Source organism: Larimichthys crocea, chromosome XII (assembly GCF_000972845.2).
Source record: "Larimichthys crocea isolate SSNF chromosome XII, L_crocea_2.0, whole genome shotgun sequence".
In the NCBI taxonomy this organism is placed as follows: Eukaryota; Metazoa; Chordata; class Actinopteri; family Sciaenidae; genus Larimichthys; species Larimichthys crocea.
The window spans coordinates 17,199,202-17,222,095 of record NC_040022.1 but is presented as its reverse complement, the minus strand read 5'-3'; the positions used below and the strand labels follow the sequence as shown (position 1 = coordinate 17,222,095).

Genomic DNA, 22,894 nt, shown 5'->3' with positions numbered 1-22,894 from the left:
TTGAATGCACCACAGACTGGAATCGAGGCCTCCCCTGCTGTGTGTGAGAACTTTCTGCACTACTTTATTGATAAAGTCACTTCTACCAGAGCACTTATTCCACCTCCTGTTTCTAATGCTTCAGTGTTTGTCCCCTGCTCTGCTGTGTTGGACACGTTTGACCCTGCGACCCTGCCCTTTGTGCAGGAGATTGTGGGTCATCTGAAGCCCTCAGGCTCTCCGGATGATGCTGTCCCACCCCGACTTTTTAAGGAGGTTTTTCCCACCATTGGGCCATCTTGTCTCACAGTTATTAATAACAGTCTGTCATCTGGAGTGGTCCCTGTAAATTTTAAACATGCAGTTGTGCAGCCTTTGTTTAAAAAAAAAAACAACCTGTGCTGGATCCTACTCTTTTGGCAAATTTCAGGCCTCATCTCTAAATTGCCTTTCTTCTCTAAAATCTTAGAGAAGATTGTTTATTTCCAGCTCATGGACTTTTTAAATGAACAAAGAATTCTTGAGATATTTCAATCCGGTGTTAAAACATTGCACAGCACAGAATCAGCACTTTTAAGAGTTTTTAATTATATCTTTTTAGCTACTGACTCTGGTAACTGTGTTGTCCTGGTGCTTTTAGATTTGACTCCAGCATTTGATACAGTCGACCATGAAATCCTGATTGCTCGTTTGGAGCAGTGGGTGGGCATCAGTGGCACAGCACTGGAATGGTTCAGGTCCTACCTGTCACATCGGACTTTCTGTGTAAGCCTTGATGATTCTCCACTGCTCCTCTCCCATGTGGGGTCCCACAGGGCTCTGTGCTTGGCCCTCTTTTATTCTCTCTCTACCAACTCCCACTTGATTTTATTTTCAGGAAACATGGCATTTCTTTTCACTGCTATGCGGATGACAGCCAGGTCTATGTTCCTCTCAAAAAGTGTCACACATACTCTGTTAAACCACTGCTAAAGTGCTTACATGACCTGGCTTTAAATTTTCTGAATTTTAATGAAAAAAAGACAGCAGTCATGGTCTTTGGTGGCACTTCTGGGACCTAACAGAACCAGTTAAAAAACAGAATCATTTAGTGGAAAAGAGGTACTCCTGATTCGTCTGTTGTTACTAATATTTCGCATTTTAAATCTTACCATCACATTTTAGAAACTAAAAGTTCTAAAATGTAAAGTAAACTAATCATGGTGTTCATGCCATGTGCGTGAATGTGACTACATAGCAGGCTGATATTGAGACAAAATATTACAGGAAACTCTTTAATACATTTACAAGTTTGAAATTACATTCCAGTGATCTTATAATTTATTTTCATTTGAAATTAGTATAGCATATCCATGTAGTTTGAGAACCACTGCAGCATTTAATTCAGTGCATCAACTTTCCTCTTTTGTATTATTATTATTTATTTTTTTAAAGACTTAAAAAATCAATGGGTAAGAACTGGCATTCAGTACCAAATGCTGTATCATTACAAGTGAACACAGGGACTTGTTAACACCAAAGCAACTGCTGTGCTGTGAGAAAACCTGATCACACTCCTCCCCAGTATCTCAGAGTCTCTCTCTCACACAGCTTGTCCTGATAAAATTTTTACAAACTCTTCTTCTCCAGAGCTAGCTTTAATCTGTCTCTGGGAACATAGCCTGTAGATCCATGGCCCCGGTTTCATTTTGCTGATCTCTTGTCAAATATTTCCTGTTTAAGTTTTCATATGAAGCCTAGAGAAGGTCGAGCAGCTAAGGTTTCATATTTACTTTTCACATTTCTGGTCTTCAAAAATACACTGCCCCTGGCCATGGGTGACCTTGCATGCTGGTGCCTAAGCCTGCGTGTGAGTACATACTGTATACGGTTATGTATGTGTGTGTGTGTGTGTGTTTGTTTGTACATGTTCTTCGTTCTCAGCAAGCCGTGTCCCAAGAGCTACTTACTGTAATACCCTATCATACTTATCCTGTCATCAATCTCTTTACCTAATAGACATGACATACCTGACACACACACGCATGTACACATGAATACACAATCCATCTGGAAAGGATAATGGTGCTGTGGCCACAGGGAAAGCGCTGTCCTGTGATTGTATTAGGATTCATTGTGTGTGTGTGTGTGAGTGTGTGTGAGAGAGTAGGAAGGGGTTAAAATGGCTAAAACATTTTAGGAAGGCAGGAACCATGCTGGCTCTGATCCCGCCCCCTTTCTCAGCTCTGACCTCACTCTGAAACTTGTCCCCCTTTGTGTGTGTGTGTGTGATGCGCACACACACACACGCGCGCGCACACACAGACACTTGCTCAGTCACATGCCTACACATTTGTGCGCTCGCTCACTGACGCACACACACACACACGCCTCCTACAGATGAAAAAAACACACACACACACACACGCACACACTCATATACACATATACACAGCACAGGGCTACTGTGACAGACTGGAGCAGGAGAGCAAGTTTGTCCAGGGAAAGGAAAGGTCTCTGTTTGCTCTGTGATTAAAGGTGTAGCAGCCAAAGGGGAGAGCAGGAAACAGAGAGAGAGAAACAGAAGAAGTGTTAGAGAGAGAGAGAGAGAGAGAGAGCGCAGGCAGACAGACAGAAAGGGAGAGGGGAAGAGGGCAGTGGTGTGCTACATTTAGACCCGGAGCAAAGACAAGATGTACATTAGGGACCGATTAATGGAGCTCTGCTGTGAGTGATGAAAATCTCTTTCTACAGCCTGCAAGGCAGACAGACAGGCAGCAGGAATTCAGGTGCTCAGGGAGGAACACACTGCAAATTTATTGAAATCATCATCCAAGAAAAAGCTGATTTTCACCAGCATACAGTAGCATGGATTGCATCATGGCTCTGCACTGGAGCCACCGGTCCTAGAGCTGGTGTCCACTCCGCTGCCAAAGGTAATGAGAACTCCTGGGAAGCCGTGGAGAGCCGGACAGCCCGACGGAGCAGCGAGACAGACGAGGAAGCGGGCTGGTTTTTACAGGGATGAGAGCGGCCACAAGCTGAGGAGAACCAAGAGAGGGAGAGCAGCGGAGCGGCCGAGAAGAGGAGGAGGGTGAGGACGAGTTAAAAAAGAGAGTAGACTAAAGAAAGATGAGTGTGCCGACAAACTGTGGGTTCTGTTACTCCGTGGAACGGAGTATCACTGTGAGGAGTGGGAACATATGGGGATCGCCGTGCGCTGTCAACAGGCCTATTGACATCATACAGAAACGCAGGCGGTAATTAAGAGCTATCTCATTTACTCTCACTCAGTCCTTTTGTCTTTCTCTGCTGCTCAGTGTCTACTTTCATCTCTCACACACTCCCTTCATTTCTCACACACACATACAGCATGTGTAAGGCTATACAGTTTTGCAGTATATGAAGTTAGGAGCATGTTCTGCTGTCAAGCTTTGACTTCAGATACCTGGAATATCATGTGTGCAGCATCAATGACAATTTTCTTTATCAGTATTAACTGAAACAAAAAAAATGAGATCCTACAGCTGCAGTATACACGACTTACAAAAAACCTTCTTTTTTTTTGCATGTGAACATTTTTCATAACAGAGTATTTGAAATCTGAAGCCTGCATACAATCTTTTATCAGCTGCAATATTTACAAAAACATTCTTCTTCCCTTATCAGTTGTTTTTGGTTCATATCTACACTTCCCAAAATATTGTTGTATTTCCTCTTGACCACTTGCGTCGACTGCTCTTTTGTTAGTTTAGGCGCTGGGCCTAAGTCTTATTATATACCAAATATCTATTTATCATGAAGCTGCTGTTAACAAAAGTCAACACGAGGGACTTGTGTGATCATTTGAATTTTTTATTGCATCTGGTTAAAACAAAAAAAACCGTGGGACTTTAAATTATTCAGTTTATTCTACCTGTCAAATCACATTTGTGGCTAAAGTCAAACTAACGGTTGGTTAAACTATATTATGCAGCTCTCAGCCAAGACATGGGAGAGTGTAACATTTTTAACTAGCTGCCTTTAAAGACAGTTAAGTTAAACATGTGTACATTAACTTTTCAAAAATAAGAGATGATAAAATATATATTGATTTTCACTCAATTTATTTAGTGAATTTATTTAGTCATTTAACTAACAGGGCCACTGAATTCAGAGACATAGATTTCACATGGTAGTCTAATTAAGTTATTGATTAATTCTGCAGCTGTCTGTTTCTTTCTCTGTGAACAGCAACTTTCAGACTTTAAATACTGTTTTTTTTTTCTCTGCATAATACGCAGGCCTTACCCATTAAAGTGTGTCTGTGCTCCATGGTGTTCTGGCCTGTATATAAATATTCTCACAGGAAAAGTCCATCATAAGTTTAGTGGCTTCACACATAATCCTCGGTGCCAGCGGGGAGCCTGCAAAGAAGATAAATTTGTGTTTACATTATGGTCGTCTTTCTCAGGCAGGATCCTGCTTTATCAGATGTAATATAGAACATTTGTGATTGTTGTACTTTCAGTTTAATTCCCCTCAAGGCCCGAGCCAAGAAATGTAATTGAAGTCTGCTCTTAAGTAAGCAAGGATGAGGCCAAAATGTAGGGAAGAATAATGTATGGAGACGTCGGGCTATTACTTATTACGCTACTGCTCGGATTACTTCCACCTGTGGATCTAAAAAACAGATCAGAAAATCGCAGATGATCAATTAGTGTGCACAAAGAGGGGAGTCACAGACAGGGAAGTAGGGACAACAGAGCTTTATTTGGGTTGAGGTATCGATCACTGGCACACCAGTGATGGGGATAGAAGAGCAGGCGCCGCAGCACTAAAAGCAAGGGGGGAGTGCAGGGGGGACGCACACGATTATCAGCCTTGTCAGTGCCCATTTTGGGAATCTATTAATAACACATATTTAAGAAGTCAACCCTTCCAAAGTAAAAGCTATATTTATGAGTATAAAATGATTACACGGTTAAGGTTTATGTTGTTTAAATTATAAATCTTTAGCTTTAGGAAATGTTTTCGTATGCTGCTCTCTTCCCTCTTTTTCCTCTTATTTATTTAACACTTATCTACATTAAGCAGATGACTGATTTAGACGCAGAGGCTCTTTTTGATCACATACAATATACTCTTCATGTGGGCATGAGAAAATCTGCCAAGCTGAACCTACAGGGCTATGAAAGATATAAATCTGCAGCTTTTGACATCCGACACCAAACCCAAAGCGACTTGCGTGCCTTTGGTCCGTGATTTAAAGCCCAATTACCTCAGTTAACCACAGAAGACAACAGCCACATAACAGTAGCCCTTTCTCCTTAGATGGATATGTGGCAAGGGTATACATGTTTTTACGTGTCTGTGAGGGCAACAGGTACCATACAAATTGAAGAGAATTGAATACATCTGCTCTTAATACAAAGCATACAACTTGATAGAAAGCGGTGTTTTAGTTTGCCCAGTGGCAGTTATAGTTTTCTTCTTTCAACTTTCAGCTGTAAAGGGTAACACCTGCTTTTTTTTCCAAAATGAGGACAGATAAGAGGATTCCCGCTGAAAACCTGGGGCAGTAGCAGCTTATTGGCTTTGATGTGTTCTGCTGCATTCATCTAAGCTTTGATTTCAATTTTATGAACCTGAAATTTGGTTTTAGGCTATGAAAGCAGACTGGAAGGCACATTTAATTTGACTGTATTTGGCAGCTCAGAACAACATGATAGAACTTTTTAGCGATGCTAGCAGCGCAGCACAAGGGTGTCGGTCCAGACTTAACTAACAGATGCAATGCCAGCAATGATTTTCCTTGTAGCGCTACCATCAGGACAAACAAATACATGCGAAACTAGAACGGCATTCAGGAGGGCGCAGGGCTTCTTAAGGCGGTCTTCTATGTTCAAATCTACAAACTCAACCACTATATGTGTTTTACAACTGAACTATCTCGCAACGTTAACAAAAGTGAAAAATACTTCATCCGTGATTAAGATCCGCTCCAAAATGTGATGGGTTCTTTTAACCCACGCTACATCTTTTCCACCAAGGTTCATGAAAATCAGCCCCACACTGAAGAAACACCACAGAAAACCCCTTTGGTGGTACTGATGACATTCCCATTAACTTACTTATTAGCTGTATTTTGTGTTGCATGCTAAACTAAGATGGTGAACATGATAAACATTATTAAACAGCAATGTGTTAAAGAAGCGACCCGCCAATGAAGACTGGCAGTGAAGTGTGAAGGAAGAAACTACGGTGGTTATTAAAGTCTCTATCTCGAAACAGCATTTAGCATGTCCATTGTGGGCTACTGTAGAAACATGTGAAAACTCTCACCCTCTGTAGACATAAAAGGCTCTTTCTAAGGTAACAAAAACAGACCAATTCTTATTTTCAGGTAACTGAACACTTATAAAAACATAGTTATGCATATCATACAACTTTTCTGCTATATTCTGTAAATAGATCCTCTTCCACAACGGGCAACAGAAACGATATTCTGGTGTCAGATTGAAAATGAAATGCCAGTTAATTAGCACCATTCGTTTGAGCCATGTTATTTCTCTCCTCTGCTCTTCCACCATTTACAGCCTGCTATGTTTCCACAGGCTATCGATTTAATTTCTCTCAACACTGTCTGCATAGGGGCCAGTATGAAACGAAGTGGTAATGACACAGAGCTTTATGCAGGTATGACAGCCAAGGAAGGGGGAGGGACAAATCCTAAGATTATTTCTAAATGAACCATTGACAGCAAATACAAGTATGAGCTTTGTTGGGTCTTTGGGAGTGAGAGAGTGTGATTTATGCACAAAGTAATTTAATATGAATTAAGAGTCTTACAGAGACGACAGTTTTGGCAGGTTGCATGTGAGTGACGTAACTGAGGTTGAGCGTTAAAAGTATATTTCTTAGAAACCCAATACCCTCCTGTCAGTTTGACCTGGGAGTAAACAAGGGGAAAGACGAAATCTTCATCTTGGTTGATTTATCAAAATCAGAAGTGTGAATGTTGGACACGCTCTCATATCTTCGATGCCAAACCAGAGATAGACACACAGACCATTTGTGCCAGAGGTCGATTATTATCTAAACTTGCCAGGTCAGTGTAGCCGTGATGAATCTGAGCTTTCAGTCACAGTACATGAGTCTCCTCATAACTTAATGCAGAAATTATTAAGTCATCCCATGCCCTCCACGGAGCATAACTCTCACTGGACCTGGCAAAGGGGAGGAGGCATCACGGCCAAAAAGCATTTTGTTGTAATAAATGTGTCTAAAAGTGTTTCCAAAGCATTTCTTAAATCATTAGTGGCTTCTAATGGTGGTCTGGCCCACTGGGACCCTCATTTATCTGCCTCACAAACAGCAGGAACAGGTCCACTGGTGTTGGGTTGCAGGCCTCACACACAGACACACACATACTGGGCTCATGTGGGATGTGAAGTTGGATGTGAAGTTGGGCTTCGTACGTGTGTGATCATTCGTAACTCACACAGAGTTAAGTCGTGGCTGAGTGTTTGCAGTGTGACAGGCGTTATAAACCGAATGCTCTGCTAAAACCTCACAACTTTACTGTCCAGTAATGAGCTTTCCAGACACAAGTGCAGTATGACAGAATAATTGTGCAATTATGTGCCAGTGTGTGTCTATTTGTGTGTTCATGCATTGTGTCGAAAGAAGTTGTGGCTTTTTTTCCCCCCCTGAGACATCCAGAAATATTTGGCATCGGGATACTTCGACCCTGTTTTCAAGCAAGATGCTAAATATTAAAATTCTGCTTTGTTTCACTTGCATTTGCACACATACGCCACATTGTGTTCTTCACTTGCTTTAATAATATGACAAACATTATATTTGTTTGCATTCATTGCAGTACATGAATACATGTGAATATCACACCCACACTGAGCTCATCAACTTTTTTGGTGCCTGAATACACGCAAGGACATCTGACTGACTTTCAGCATCAGCGTTATGTTTCAGTATTATACACTCATCACTTACATCACGTCTAAAATTCTTGTTGCGTAGCATGTTAGAGCTACATGATCTAATGTAAATTTAAATCTACATTTATAGTATAGAAATGCCTGCCCATTTAAGGCAACAGTGACAAGGGAACTAGTTGTTTGATGCTGCCGTGAGAAACGGCTTCAGCATAGTGCTTGTCACACATATCTTTCTTAATCTGTGTGGTCTTCGAGAAGCTCTACCATTGATGCGATCACACTGATCATGTTACAACATTTTTATAGACCAGGTTCTGAACCTTTTCTGTCTCCTCCTCTCACTTCTTCTCTTCATATATCTTCTCACCTTCAGACCCACCACTTATATTCATTTCCTTCCAATTCTTTACTGTTTTCGTTGCTGTGCTACACGATCCTGGAGGATAACAGAGACTCCTCTGTGTGTGTGTGTGTGTGTGTGTGTGTGTGTGTGTGTGTGTAAATCTCCTCTGGTCTCCAACTCACTTATGTTTATTGAAATGACCACTGCCACTCGCTCTATTGTCCTTTAAAGAGAAAAATGTATAGTCCTCATCTGCATGTCTTCCATACACTGACAAACCATATTAAACTGTGCGTGTCTGACCCACAGTTCACATCCAGTTTAAACAATGGTCTGCACTGTAAAAGAGAACAGCATGTACAACATTTAGGATGTCCTCGGCTATCTGTCTGCACATTATTCAGCAGCCTGCCTGCGGGGTTGATTTCTAAAGTTAACAAATGGAAAGACAAACAGCAGTATTTCACCCTGAGGGAATGCGTTTACAGTGGAAGCTCGGTTATCCGAGCCTAATTTTATAGAACAGGCGCAAAAAGAATGCAAGAATTTCCCAACAACCGATAAGAGTTTATGCAACTTAAAACCAAACTGTAGATTTTTTAGGAAAGAGAGAAAAACACTGTTATCACGTTTTTTTTATACATTTAAAACGGACAAATCAGTCTTTCTTTTTGCTTTCTGCCACTGGGAGATAAACCAGCACACCTAGACCTGATAGGGTCGCCTCCCCAGATCACGATACTGTGCCAAACAAGTGCTTATACTGTATCAGTTGATTGATTATCGACAGAGAGACTGTCCTCATCAGCCTCTTTCACACTGTTAAGACCATCAGAGGTCATCGCGGTCCATGTCCAGCAGTGCAGGCGTCACGACGGCTTGGTGTTGTTTTCCAAAGGAAAGATCGGAGGAAAAGGGCTGGGCTCTGAGACGGTGATTACAGCCATCAGAGAGGGAACACTGAGAATACAGTTCACATATGATAATAATTGCACACACACGCACGCACACATACACAGGGAGTGACACTAGGTTTGTCTTTCTTTTTCTGTCTGTCTCTTGATTTTAGCTGTTCAATTCATAGCAAAATAAACTTTTTTGACTTAATGACAGTGGAAGGACATAAGTACAGTAAGACAGTGACCACACACACACACACACACACACTCACACACACTTGTTTAATTTACAGACCAGCTGTTGGTTTTGAAACAAGTCAGTTAGGTTACTGCCAAAACGTGTGTGTGTGTGTGTGTGTGTGTGTGTGTGTGTGTGTGTGTGTGTGAGAGAGAGAGAGATTCTCTGTGAAAAACAAAGACAGCCTGATTTAAAATAACAAAAAATGTTATTTTAACAGTAAGAGTTGGTTTGGGTTCATTGTATTAATTAAACAAACCAACTCTTACTTCATGAAGGAAATCATATGTTTCCCTCCTCCTATGTCAAACACTTCCTGTCCAAACACAAACAGGAGAAACAATATGGCCTTTTTCACATCACTCGCTCCATACAGAGCGTCTCATAACTCTGTTCAGCACTTGTTTTATGAAAAGGTCATTGAAGTGATTCTGTGTTCCTGCCTTTCTGTTGTGTCAGCTAACACTACATTGGCTCACATTCTCATTTTTCGCTGCCTGATTTTGAACAATGAACATACATGGGATATCGCAGTTGCGTAATGTCTATACTTTATCAATCTTTATATATATAGTTATCATTTGGACATAAAGAGATTGACATATTGACTCTGTTTTTGTCGGGTGTGAAATGATACAATGCCAGAAAAGGTTATTGTTTGTGTCTCTATTCATGAGTACTTTCTGAAATAATAACAGCTAAACTCCACTTTTACTTTGCTGAATGCTTTGAGGACGATCTGCAGCATATATGCAGCATGCGGCCATTTCCCTCATGTTTTTTAACAAGGGGGATTAGTGAGTAACAGAGACAACAGGAACAAACAGGGAGGGCTGGGAGCCAGATCTAATGTTTTCCTGCATGCTGCTGCCCACGCAATAGTTATACCACTGATAAATAACTCAGATTAGTTAGACATTTTGGAAAAAATACTTATTCATTTTCTTAGACTTAGACTTAGATTAACACCATTTTCATGTCAGCCATAAGTTGGTTAGCTTTGTTGGCACTGTCCAAACCTGAAACTCTAAATCTCACAAAAAAAACACACTCAATAGATTTATGGCTACAAAAACTATGTAAAAACTGTATAAAACATTTTGTTGACAGATCACTGATCAGTGAAAACTCCAGGAAGGTTACTGTTCCAGGCCAAAGAAATAAAGTCTGACACATAATCCTCTGTGCAACAGCGACTTTACCTTTTTATACTTTAGTTTTTGTTTCTTTTATGCTAAACTAAGCCAACTTGTTGTGGCTTCATATTTATCATACACATTTATCTGCACATTATTCTGCAGTCTGCGAGTGAGGTTGATTTTCAAGTTCAGGCTCACTAAAGGAAAGACAAACATCAGTATTTTACATCTGGAGGATGTATTTACAGTTAGTTATCTAAGTTTAATTTCAACAAACAGGCACAGAAAAAGTGCAAAAATTTCTGGTTTTGTTTGTTTAATCCTAAGCTAACTGTTTTGTTGTTGTATCTTCATATTTATCATACAGACCTGAGAGAGATATTGACCTTTTCAGTTACTTCTCAACAAGGAAGCAAAAGTGTATTTTCCAAAAAAAATGTCAAACTATACTTCTACCATTTTTAATGCTGATAATTATTTGAAAAATGTTTGATACCTGTATGTCAGCGGAAATATAATATAGTTTAACTACGACTTAAATAAGGATTATTTAGTGAATTAATGTAGGTATACTGAACATACATTAAACACACAGCACCTCCATCGGGTTGCTCCACGTCACAAAGGAAAGGAGAGGAAGACAGGGTTTTTCACTCTGTGTGTGAGGGGCCACAGCAAAAACAACCAGACTGCTTTTATCCCAGGACAAACACACTGGTGACTCTGGTGTTACACAGTAGTTTACCCATAGAAAACACTATTTGTGAATTTGAAATTGCTCTGAGAATACTATTTAAAGTCTGTTTTTCTAATGTGGGCAGATTTGCTTCACTCTGTTCTATGTGTCGAGCTTCAGGGTGTGGACGCTGAGCTGCTGGTGTGAAATTTGTGGTCTCATTAAGCCAATCCTAATCCTTGTTTGCTCCAGAACATCTTTCATGTGTCATGTGCAGTGCAGATACGCACAGCCCGGATTATAATGCTTCAACACCAAGGCGGGGAAACAAAGTTTTAGATTTTTGTTGCATTTTGTTCTGCGGTTCTTCATTTACTTTCAGCTGCTTTGTCACGTAATAGAAATTATTTCAAATTATAGAAGGGAATACAATACTCTCAAGCGTCACTAGACGAGATCTGTGTTACATGTAATAAATGCTCTCCGCCTTCTTATAAACGGCTCTTGAATAAATGGCTGAGCCAATCCTGCGAGTCTCCTCTGGTGTAACAAATTCTACCTCTGGTTGTGTCACAGCAAAGGCCTGGGAATGATGAATGAAGGTTCAGATGACAGCTTGCCCTGGTTTACAGGCCTATCTCTCTGTCTCTCTCTCTCTCGCTCTGCCCCGTAGCTCCTGTATTTTAATGCTCCCCAGATGGGATTGACGTTGCCGTGACAGGCGGTGACGCAGGCGGAGTGTCGAGTATCAGGGCCACTGACAGGTTACCATCAATCACACTTCTTACCAGCCAGCCACTTAAATAACAAACGCTGTAGCACACCTCTTTCTTTGCACTTTTTCTTTGTAACAAAAAAAAAGGCTTTATGATGCCCGGGAATGTCGGCTGCAGTTAGGTCTTTAGACTACAGAAAGTAATCAGGTGTGTGTGTGTGTATATATGTGTGAGTGTGTGTGTGTGTGTGTGTGTGTGTGTATATGTGTGAGTGTGTGTGTGTGTGTGTGGCCTTTTCCATGTAAATGTTAAATTAATAATTTGTAGCAAACTGAACAAACAAACGAACAAAAAAAAAACTAAATTAGTTAATCAGTTTTTGTTTTGAATATTTTATCTGTGATTTTGCACACATTTCAGTAAATGTCCTGTTGTGATGTTAATTTTCTCCCAACTGTATATATAATATATCAGGTCTGCGACATTTTCATTGTTGTTTAATCACACAGATACTTCTGAATGATTGTTTGATTACTTGAAATATTTGAAAGATATTTAGTTTACTATCAAATAAGTCACTGAAAAACAGAAAAATTGACATTGGAGAGGCTGCAACCAACAAATTGTTTTATGTTTTACTTTCAAAATCACCTGAACAGTTATTACAAAAACTTCATCGCTGATTAATTCTTTCGTCAATCGACCGATCAGTTGACCGACTGCTTCGGCTCTACTGTATATATTTCCATTGTCTGGAGTGAAACATCCAGACTGGCCAGCTCTTGCAGTCTCTCTGCAGCCCAGTAGAGGGAGTCTGTCCTCAGAGTGACTTCATAGATTTATTTCAGTTCTCCAAACAACACTCCAGCCATCACTCACCAACACGTTTATCTGCTGTATTATTAAAACAACACCCTCCCACTCAACAGGATTATTTTAAAGAAATCTCTTTAATGTTCTGTTTATTTATATCTCTTGTGGCTGTAACTGAGAAAGGGGAGAGAGAGAGAGAGAGAGAGAGGGAGGGAGGAGGAGGGTGTCAGAGAAAAAGAGAAGAGGTGGGCGGCCGGGGGGGTGGGGGGGTGCGACTGGCTGGCATGTGAAAGACACAAAGACAATAGAAAGACCAGCCAATGTGCTTCTGTGGGAGCTTCCTGTTCGGACAGCGTGCACGATTAGACTGAACGCTGACCTTTGACCTCTTGAAAACACGAAATGCCTCAGTTGACATATTTAGTGTTTTGCAAAGTGTACGCCTAAAGGTCGTGCACAGTGGAAGTTTTGTGGTTTCATATTTGCAGCACATTCGCTCCATCGTCATTAAACATATATTTTTTAGTATAATCTAATAGTATTTAATATATAAGCGATAACGAAAACTACATCAGTCCATATGAAAACCATTTTAATTTAACAATTTAACGCTATTTTAATTTTAATTTGCATATTCATCTCAACAGTTAGTTGTAAATGCTTCAAGCGGTAACAGGAATAACATAAATAAAATACAATGTTAAAAAAAAAAGGCCTCAAAATTTAATCAATACGACACATAAACACGTAAAATGTATCTTCACATAGATAGTATGATTTTCACTTTATTTTTTTAATTTTTGGTTTATTTGGCTCCCCATTTGTCATTTCCTTGGCAACAACCTTCTGGTGTTCATGCTACTGTGTATACTGAAGTCTTTTTTATAAACCTGTAGTGATTGTACTACTGGGAGGTGGAATATTATTGTGTGTGTGTGTGTGTGTGTGTGTGTGTGTGTGTGTGTGTGTGTGTGTGTGTGTGTGTGCGTGTGTGTGTGTGCGTGTGTGTCTAAGTCTAAGTAAAAGGTAAATAGTAAGTCAGAGCTCTACACTCGCTCCCCTGAGAAAAAAAGAAGAAAACTAGAAGTGAAATGGCTGCGAGGGAAAAACGTGGGCGATATTTTGATCTGCGATCTAATTTTAGCTCGGCCGCAGCTTCAAATAGAAACTTCTCCATAAATATTCATGAATGGAGGGAAGAATCTGCTGCTGTGCGATGCAGAGGGAGAAGAGAGAGTGGGAGAGGGAGGGCTCTGTATTCTACCTGAAAGTCTATTTTTAGCCACATCGCTGCCTCTCTCGGTCTATTCCCCATGCATGGGGTGGCTAAATTTAGCTGCATAGAGGCAGAAGCGTGATGCAGAAACAAAAATAGAAATGGATTTATGGTCAGAGCATGCAGGACAACAGCCAGGGGTGCAGCATCATTAGGGAGGTTTAGAACATAAGAGAGAGGGAGAAGATGGAGAGCTACATGTGCATAACTGCATGCTGTGTGTTCTTACAGATCAAAACAATACACATTACAGGTGTGTATAAAGTGGCCCCATTGTCGAACAATAAATGCTTCATTTACACATGTAAACCTCAGATCATGTCAGATACATGTTTGTACATTTGCAGGCATCCACCCTACCAGCTCAAGTCTCACTGGCCCAGTCACACGGCATAAAAACCTAAAAAACCCTCATGTACGTGTCTCAGAACAGGCTGTGCTCTCTTCCCCTTTGAATTTTTATTTACTCTACCTCTCTCTTTGCCCTATTTTACCCCTTTCCCTGCCTTCCCTCCCTCCCTCTCTCCCCTGCGAGTCTTCTCCTTGGCTATGTATAGCACAGTCAGCGTGTCTGTATCTGTCACATGAATGGAGGGATGGAGGCTTCTGTTCGGCTGGCGTTACGTAACAGCCAATAACGCACCAACGTCTTGTCCTCATGCAGCAGCCTAGCGGGGTAGCAGGGTAGGAGGAGGGCACTGGAGGAAGGAGTGGAAAGAGGAATGAATGGGATGCTTGCATGCTGCGGTTGGTGCATACCTACTGTTAGAGCACTGTAGAAGGCTGCAGCCTTCAAAGCATTCAAATGTTTATATTGATGCTATTAAAGCTGTAATCGCCTATTTTTAGCCGTGCTGGTGGCACGACTCTGTGGATGGCAGCCTGTTGGTCCATCATCACGATTGGATGGCTTTGACTTTGGTGGATCCCCCCGATTTATCATCTTGTACCACCCAATATTTCAGCAACTATCAGGAGGATTGCCATGAAATTTGACATTCATGTCTCCCTCAGGATGATCATTTTGGTGATCCCTCACCTTTAACATTTCATATAGCGCCCTCATCATTCTAAATGGCTCCACAGTGTATTTAGTGCTGCGTATTCAGTACTCTATCCAGGAATTTGTACGGTTTGGGTGTTGTGTTGTATTATTTCCCACACTTATCATCAACAGACATCTCCAGCTCACCCTCCCGCACCCATAACTACAGTCTCTATTTGTCTCAGGTTTCAGAAGTTTTTTATTTTTGAACCTTGTTTCCCCCTCCTGTATTTATTTGAAAAAGACTGAATGTGTGTCTTAGAATGCGCCGGTCCAAAATCCTCCACGTTCTGCTAATGGATGTTTTGCTAAAGCGTGGATTTCTAATCTGGAGTTCCTCAGACTGTTTATAAAAGATGACGCGTTGCCAAACGGAGCACCAGGCTGACAGCAGAGTCTCTGCGGGTTCGCATGTGAGCAGAGGGGCTGTGGGAAACTAGAGATGTGGATCAAGGCAGAAACGTGCCCAGACTGTAAAAAACAAAAGGGCCCATCATGCCTTTATTTGGTGTTTTTCTCTGTTGTTGGGTCGCGTTCGATCAAGGGAAACTCCTCCTCACCTGAACGCAGAACCCAGAACTATTTTTAGACTCTCACATGATCCCAACGTCAATATGCTGATGCTAATTTTATTCCCGATGTTCGCTCACAGTCCTTCACCCCACTCACATGCCTCTGGATGTTCGCACACACTTGCGCCTCATGTGCATGACATTAGCCACGCAGGCCTCACACCTTTAATGAAGTCTACATCATGTAGTTCGCAGGGTTTTTTTTCTTCTTCTGAGTGGCTGGAAGTTGTATGGTGGAAGTCTCTGTTCTGCTTGATTGGTTTTAAATCTTCACAGGCAGCAGGTGGAGAGATCTTTGGCCTTCACCTTCTCGTTGTAGCTCATCGCCTTGATGTGAATGGCTCAGTTATACTAATGGTCAGCCACTTCGGATCATCGACATGCAGCCAACCAAATTAGAAGCAGTGTGTGTAGCTCTCAACACCCCCTCATTGTGTAAATACAGTGCTGATTTTAGTCTACTTTGTCGGATCAGTGTGATAACTGCATTCCCACACATTTCACGCTCCCATATCATTTTTGTCACCCTCCTAAATTTGTCACTTTCAGCTCTTTTTTTGGTCCTGACTGGTTTAGAATGGCTTACACTTCCTTCTAAATCACACAATTTCCTGTTCAAAAGATAAAAACAGCTCAGTGTTGTTACCCAGCGATGATAGCTTGTGATATTTTTAAATTTGGAGTATTGTGTTGTATTTTCTCCCTGTTATTGTTCCTGATGCAGCACCAGTCATTCTACCGAAGTAGATACTGGGATTTCTACATTGTTTGGTCTGCTTTTTCAGGGGAGTTCATATGTTAATCAGACAAGCGTAACATTTTCATCACCAAATGCAATCAACTCTCTCTGAAATCAGTTTGTTCAAGAGGACACAACAGTGACTAGTCAGTCAGTCTATTATCACTGTTGACAGCTGTTTTAATAATTCCTACCTGATGCAAAGAAAAATCAGATGACAAACTATATTAGTTGATTCCAGGAAGTTTATACAGGACACCATGTATTCTGTGGGTGTCCAGGATGCTTCTTTCATTTTGTTTCCATGCTATGAAATAAATCTGCACTTTTTATTCCTAAAATGAGTCATCTAACCGTAACAAATCCTCTCTGTCTTCTCAGTTTTGACGTGGAGAATGGATTGTCAGTGGGGCGCAGCCCCCTGGACCCACAGACCAGCCCTGGCTCTGGTCTGGTCTTACAGGCCAACTTTCCTCACAGCCAGCGACGGGAATCCTTCCTCTACCGCTCCGACTCTGACTTTGACCTTTCACCAAAAGGTCCTTCCAGAAACTCCTCCACTGCCAGTGACCTGTAAGTTCACTCCCACCTCGTACTGTTGATGTTCGTACCTCTTTGTGACACTCTACTGCATGATGGACAGTGTTTTGTATTGTTTAGGGCTATGTGTTTTTCTTGATTTATATATGTAGTTACCTGAATACACAAACTTAAGAACATGGTCTGTGCAACTTAAAAAACTGAAGGTCAAATTTAATGTCTCACTATGCAAAATACATTCTACATACAAAAAGGAAGGAGCATACTGTATATATTCAGTCTTTACTGTGAATTATTCAAACATATTGCATGAGACATCTTAGTACAGACTTTGGTCCTGATGCTGAGACAGTCTGTTTTCTGTTCTATACCCGTTAATGAAAAAAATACCTGTCTGTCTCTGTTTTTCTCGTCTTGTCTTCCTTGTGCTGAGAGGTTCCCACATGGGAAGATTCATGTGCTGCATTGGTTTATGGGTTGGCTGCAGCAAACAGTTGCGGTCTCAACTTTATTTGCAAATTTGAAACTAGTCCTTCTGGCATTTTCATTGGATTCCCGGAGAGCCCTCTGAAGCCAAAAGGCCGTACTGTTTAGGTGGCGTGCTTTCTCTTTCATGGCTTCATATTTTGATGTATCAAAGCTATTCCTGCACATATTTGCTTGTATTGGACAAAAATCCAACACAGAGTGATAAGAGGGGTCTACCTTTGGTGGATGTTTTGTCCCTGTCTTTTAGTTTTAAAGCTCAAAGGCAATGTTGCGTGTATCTAAAAAAAAAAAAAAAAATCCATAGTCCAATTTACAGTTGTAAAAATCCAAACATTAGCACAACCAGCTGTTTTTTCCATCACAAATGCTTGCATGTCAAATCTGCTTTAATGGGATTGCAAGAAATTGGAAGAAAAGGCTTTTTTTTTGGCTGTTGGTTTGTTTTTGTTTTTTTTTTGCTGTCTGTGTGTCCAGTATGTCCCGAAAACAGCCCCCTCCACAGTTTATAATGTCTAAACTCATGTAAGTTTGTAAAATAAGCAGTCACAGGTCTCCTCATCGACTCTTGCCTATCTGTTTTTGAAGGGAAGAAAGCTTGAAGCACTGGGAAGTCAACTGGTTGTCATCTCGGTGAGAAGAACATGATAAAACAAAAATAAGATAAAAACACTGACTCTGTCCCCTTGAAGCCCTCTCCTGCATTCCCTTTAGATGGCTTCACGGCCGTTTCCAACCTTCATCCTGACCAACGTGACAATACCAAACACTTCACCTGACCCCCGTTAGACCCCCCTCCCCCCTAAAACAGTTCTGTTTTCTTTTTGCATGTGATGCTTAATCAGAGACAACCAAGTATAATAACAAACTTTCTGTTTTTATTTACTTGTGAGTATTTACCAGTACATACTTATTTCACCTACCCCAAGCCGTTTCCTCACAAACCTGCAGTTTGGTTTCTGTTTATCTTATCTTTTGTCTTTAACTGTATTTAACACGGATGAATTATTAAGATTTAGGAGCAGATTGGTCTTCTAATCATTGTTTCACGTTCTTATTTCATGCTTTTTCTTCATGTGTATTCTCTTCCGTGTTGCAGACATACAGAAGACATGATTGTCACGCCATTTGCACAGGTGAGTCGTCTGAAATCTTTCCATCCAACCTCTTTTGGAAGCAATTTTCCTTTTTGTGCTTCTCTGACAATTTGCCAGATGGTCAAATAAAAAGAAAATCACGTTCACTTGTTAGCTAAAGACAGCAGGTCTCTCTCTAAAAAAAAAAAAAAAGCTATAATAAACTCCAGATGGTACAAGACTGGGCTTTACTGCCTCATCGGAACAGCCCCTCAGCATTATGTTTGGCCCTGCGACAGGATCAGGCATCCCGCTGGCGTTGCCTGGCTCTTGCGTGGGACGTGCGTCACACTTGTGCTCACTTTACACAGTGAAAGAGGCGGTGAATCCAATACTGCTGGATCATGCTGTTTAAATTCGCATGCGAACGATAAGCCCGCTACATGGGTCAGGTCTGGACACCGGATACTCTGTGGGCTTTCTCTGTGCACTGAGTCAGTGTTTGGCTGCAGATGGAGTGACAGACATGACATAGAGGAGTGTCAGTGATGCCATCAAAACATTAGACAGGGATAGGGGAATGCCTCTGTGTAGCACTTCAGCTTGCAGGATGAAAACCAAAGTGTCTGCTTTCAAGGGCTTGACAGCGATTCATATTAAGAGGCACTTGATTAATTAAGTGGAGACATGTGCATGAATTTAAGGCTATGAATTAAGCAGCATCTGTGATTGCATTGCAGCACAAAAACATTTAGTCTGTTGTTCTTGTCTTATAGGTCCTCGCCAGCCTGAGGACAGTCCGAAGTAACTTTGCAGTCATAACTGGCCAGCAAGACCGCACAGCCAGCAAGTAGGTTTTTCTTTTTAGGAAAATGAATCTGTAAGTGATCTCAGCAAACACACTCATGCTGCAGTTACAGTACAGAGTTTTGCATGCTGACTCTGGATGGTATCTTTTCACAGGACACGATCCTCAGGCAGCAACCCACCGTCCATGTGCAAGTCCAGCCTTGCAGGTTGGTACTGGTATTAGAAAGGACTATTCACTCATCAATGTCCCATTATCAACACTGGTCAGAAAGACAGAGCAACGTCAAAGTCAAAGACATAATCATGAATAAATATGTGGATTGTGAAATCTGGATTAGTGGTAACACGTCATTCACAACATGTCATTCACACATACATAAAATCCATTGGTGGGGCAAAGTATTCAGTCCCACAGATTGAAAAGTAAAAATCTATAAAAGTATGTAAGTATTTTCACTAAAATGTACTTACGTGCTCAGTGCAAAAATGGCCCCTGTTAGTATTTACTGTTATATACAGTAATAGATAATTATTACTGATGCATTAATGTGTTGGCATCATTTTACTGTTGTAGCTGCTTCAGGTGGAGCTAATTTGAACTATTTTACACACTGCAATCTATAACACTACCATGATAATTCATAAGCTCATCGTGTTTTGTATGTAAAGTAGCTATAGATGTAAAAAAATATTCCATCTGAAATATATATAGTAGGAGTTTCTAACATTAATTAGTGACCAGTTTTTCTCAAACAATAATAACAGTAGGTTCCCCTTTGGATGTAAATGCTCTCAAGGAGTTGAATCCATCCCATAATGCCTTGTTGTGTTTATCTGGTACAGAGGAGCCTCACCAGCAGCTGGCCATAGAGACTCTAGATGAGCTGGACTGGTGTCTGGAACAGTTAGAGACACTGAAAACTCGTCACTCTGTCAGCGAGATGGCTTCCAACAAGGTATTTTAACACTAACACATTGACCATGCACCTGTAAACAGTAGATACACACTGCCACACTGTTCAGGTTAACACAAGGTTGCAGCGCACTCTCTCTAATCTGTACTGTGATTCACCCCCCTGAGGGATTTTATTAGTCATGAGCATCTTGTTGCCATTTTTAAGGTAGCTGGACTCCAGTCAACTCCATGATCATGGTACAGTAGGTGACCCTGAACTCAACAAGATAAAACCCTAGTAAATCTTCAAGAATGCATTTCAAATTGAAAATAATGTGATAATATTTGATGTGTTCATCAACCTGTTACAACAGATAAAGCATTTAACCAAAGCTCAGTTTTTGATTGTTTGAATATGAAGTAAATCTTTCCACCAATGTTGTTCCCTAATGCCACCGCAACTGTGACTTCAAATGAGAAGTTAATAGCCGAAGTTCATCAATAATATTAATTCATTTGAATCGTTGTCTCACCTTTAGGATATAATACATCTGCATTTTTGTAATCAGAGCAGAAAACAAAAGCAATACGTAAGACATCTTAATCATTTTCATCGTTTTGATGTTAATGGGTCTTTTAGAGTAGGCTCCAAATCCAACACCAAGCTTATGGATTGTGTTTGATGTACTTTAATTGCTGATCTCTAAACAAATCTGAAAGCTTGCAGATACAGAGAATCCGTCACAATAATATGAACAGGATCTCCCATCCTTCAGTGGATGGGAGCGGTGTTTACTCCATGAATGAGCAGGATAGTTTCATACATGCAAATATGGACTAGACACACAGACACACCCTTCCCCCCACTCATGTGCAGAAAAATGTGAATGAGGAAGTGGTGGGAGCTGAAGATAAAACAGCGACCCCCCAGTGATCCATACATCCCTCGTTTCTCCTCCTTCTTCTCTAAGACTGGAGCCCGGCGCTCATGTGATCCCATGAATAGACCGCCCACACAACATACACATGCTCTTCATACTAACGCACACATATTGCCCGCTTAGATACATATACCATTACACACGCCACACGCTCACGTGGTGGAGACGAAAACCCCCCCATTGCTACAGATCAGTCAATGAGCAGCTTCAGTCACTGGGGGAGAAATATCCATGCTGGCACTTAGGAACAAAAGCAGGCACATGGGAGACCAGAGGGAACACTGTTTCCGCATTGCTGATGGACTTATTGAACAGTTTTTGTGTAAAGTAGATTTGTAACGACCCGGAAAGTGTCTTTGAGGAAGAGTCAGACTTCTCTGGACCATTGAAACATTTATATTTAAGTATATCAGTTGAGGAAATGCTCATTTAACTCCAATACGAATTAAAAACATTATGTATATCTGTAACTCATTGTACCAAAAGTTTTGTAATTATCTTCGAATATTTTACATCAGCTTAAAACTATGGTTACACTGTATTCAAGAAAAAAAAAGATGGCTTTGTCACCAAAGTGTAATTTAGTTGAGTGTATTTCTGTGTCAAAATATTGAGTTATCTCATGTTTCTAATTATATACATGATAATAGTCGACGTTCCCACGTCTTTGTGGTACACGGTGTACTGTTTTTATTTTTGGCTACATGAATGAACCCCCCCCCCCCCTTCATCCATTCAAAGCTTTTCCTTCATATCTGCTTCAAACTTGGTGCACATGGTGTGTCTCGCTGCCTCCTCCTCTGACACGCTCAGCCCTGCCTACTTTGTGCATCGCTCACCCAGTGAGCGCCCTCCGTGTCTCCCAGCCTCTGCTGCAGCAGGCGCCTGATTTGCTGCTATTCTTAGGCATTTTTGGAAGGAGGCGGGGATTAGAGTACCTCGTTCTCCCTCTGTTTACACACATACAGGAGCAGGCACTAACTGAGTGAATGAGGGAGAGTCAGGGGGAAGTGATGGAGTGTGGTTTCTCTGCCTTGCATCCTTGCATTCCCACAGCTTTGCTTCCACTCCCTTGTTCTGCCATGGACCTCCAAACTGACTTTTTTAATCATCTGCTCAGCTCCTACTGATCAAAGCGTCCACAGTACTGACCAGTGGACTGTCTGCTTACAGTGGATTTTGCTCAGGCAAGCAGTATAGGAGCACAAAGTATCCCTGCTGTCTGTTTCTCTGTGGAAACAGGCAGAGTCTGAGGACAACCTGAAAAGCTCTGCTCTCTTGCTCAGTTTTTATTTTTTTGCTCCCATGCTCGACTTTGCGCTGAAATGTCAGAAGTGAGTTATTTCATCTCCGTGTCGTGGATGTTCATTCAGGTGAGTAAAGGTCAAGGGATGAGCTGGGTGGGAGGAGGAGGCGAGAGGGCTCGAGGCTCACGTGTTGCTCGTTTTGTGAATGAGTGTGAAGAAGTGGACAACTGGTGGTTGAGACGAGACAGTGGAAATCTCTCTGAGACATCTTCAGTTAGATTTGTAGATTTTTGCCTTGATAAACACGATCCCCGTGTGTAGTGTGCAGCATGTGTGCAGGTTACTACCACTAAAATCAGCCACGCTTTGCTGTCCAATCATGAGCTTCTGCACTGTGTGTGACGTGAGACAAGCACATGGGGATGCTGTTGTTGGTGAAGCTGTTCTGGGTATATTTATGGATGGTAAACGGTTGTCTGTGTTTAGATGTGTTTCACGCTTTTTGCAAAAAGTATGTTTGATTTAACTCATGAGTGCTTGTGTGT

General features: G+C 41.3%; 1 protein-coding gene across 8 annotated transcripts in view; it reads left to right on the top strand.

The window, feature by feature from the left end:
• Window positions 1–22,894, top strand: part of pde4ca (phosphodiesterase 4C, cAMP-specific a) — a 51,246-nt gene that overhangs the window by 22,041 nt on the left and 6,311 nt on the right. For 3 of the 8 annotated variants that reach the window (XM_019259085.2, XM_019259086.2, XM_019259091.2), the window contains 6 exons: window positions 16,736–16,927; window positions 17,969–18,013; window positions 18,480–18,516; window positions 19,233–19,306; window positions 19,420–19,472; window positions 20,110–20,222. In XM_019259085.2, coding sequence (XP_019114630.1) covers window positions 16,736–16,927; window positions 17,969–18,013; window positions 18,480–18,516; window positions 19,233–19,306; window positions 19,420–19,472; window positions 20,110–20,222 — 514 coding nt within the window. Of the gene's footprint in view, window positions 1–2,412; window positions 3,219–16,735; window positions 16,928–17,968; window positions 18,014–18,479; window positions 18,517–19,232; window positions 19,307–19,419; window positions 19,473–20,109; window positions 20,223–21,821; window positions 22,476–22,894 lie in introns of those variants that run through there. The other 5 variants (XM_019259087.2, XM_019259088.2, XM_019259089.2 and 2 more) reach the window with 4 other exon arrangements.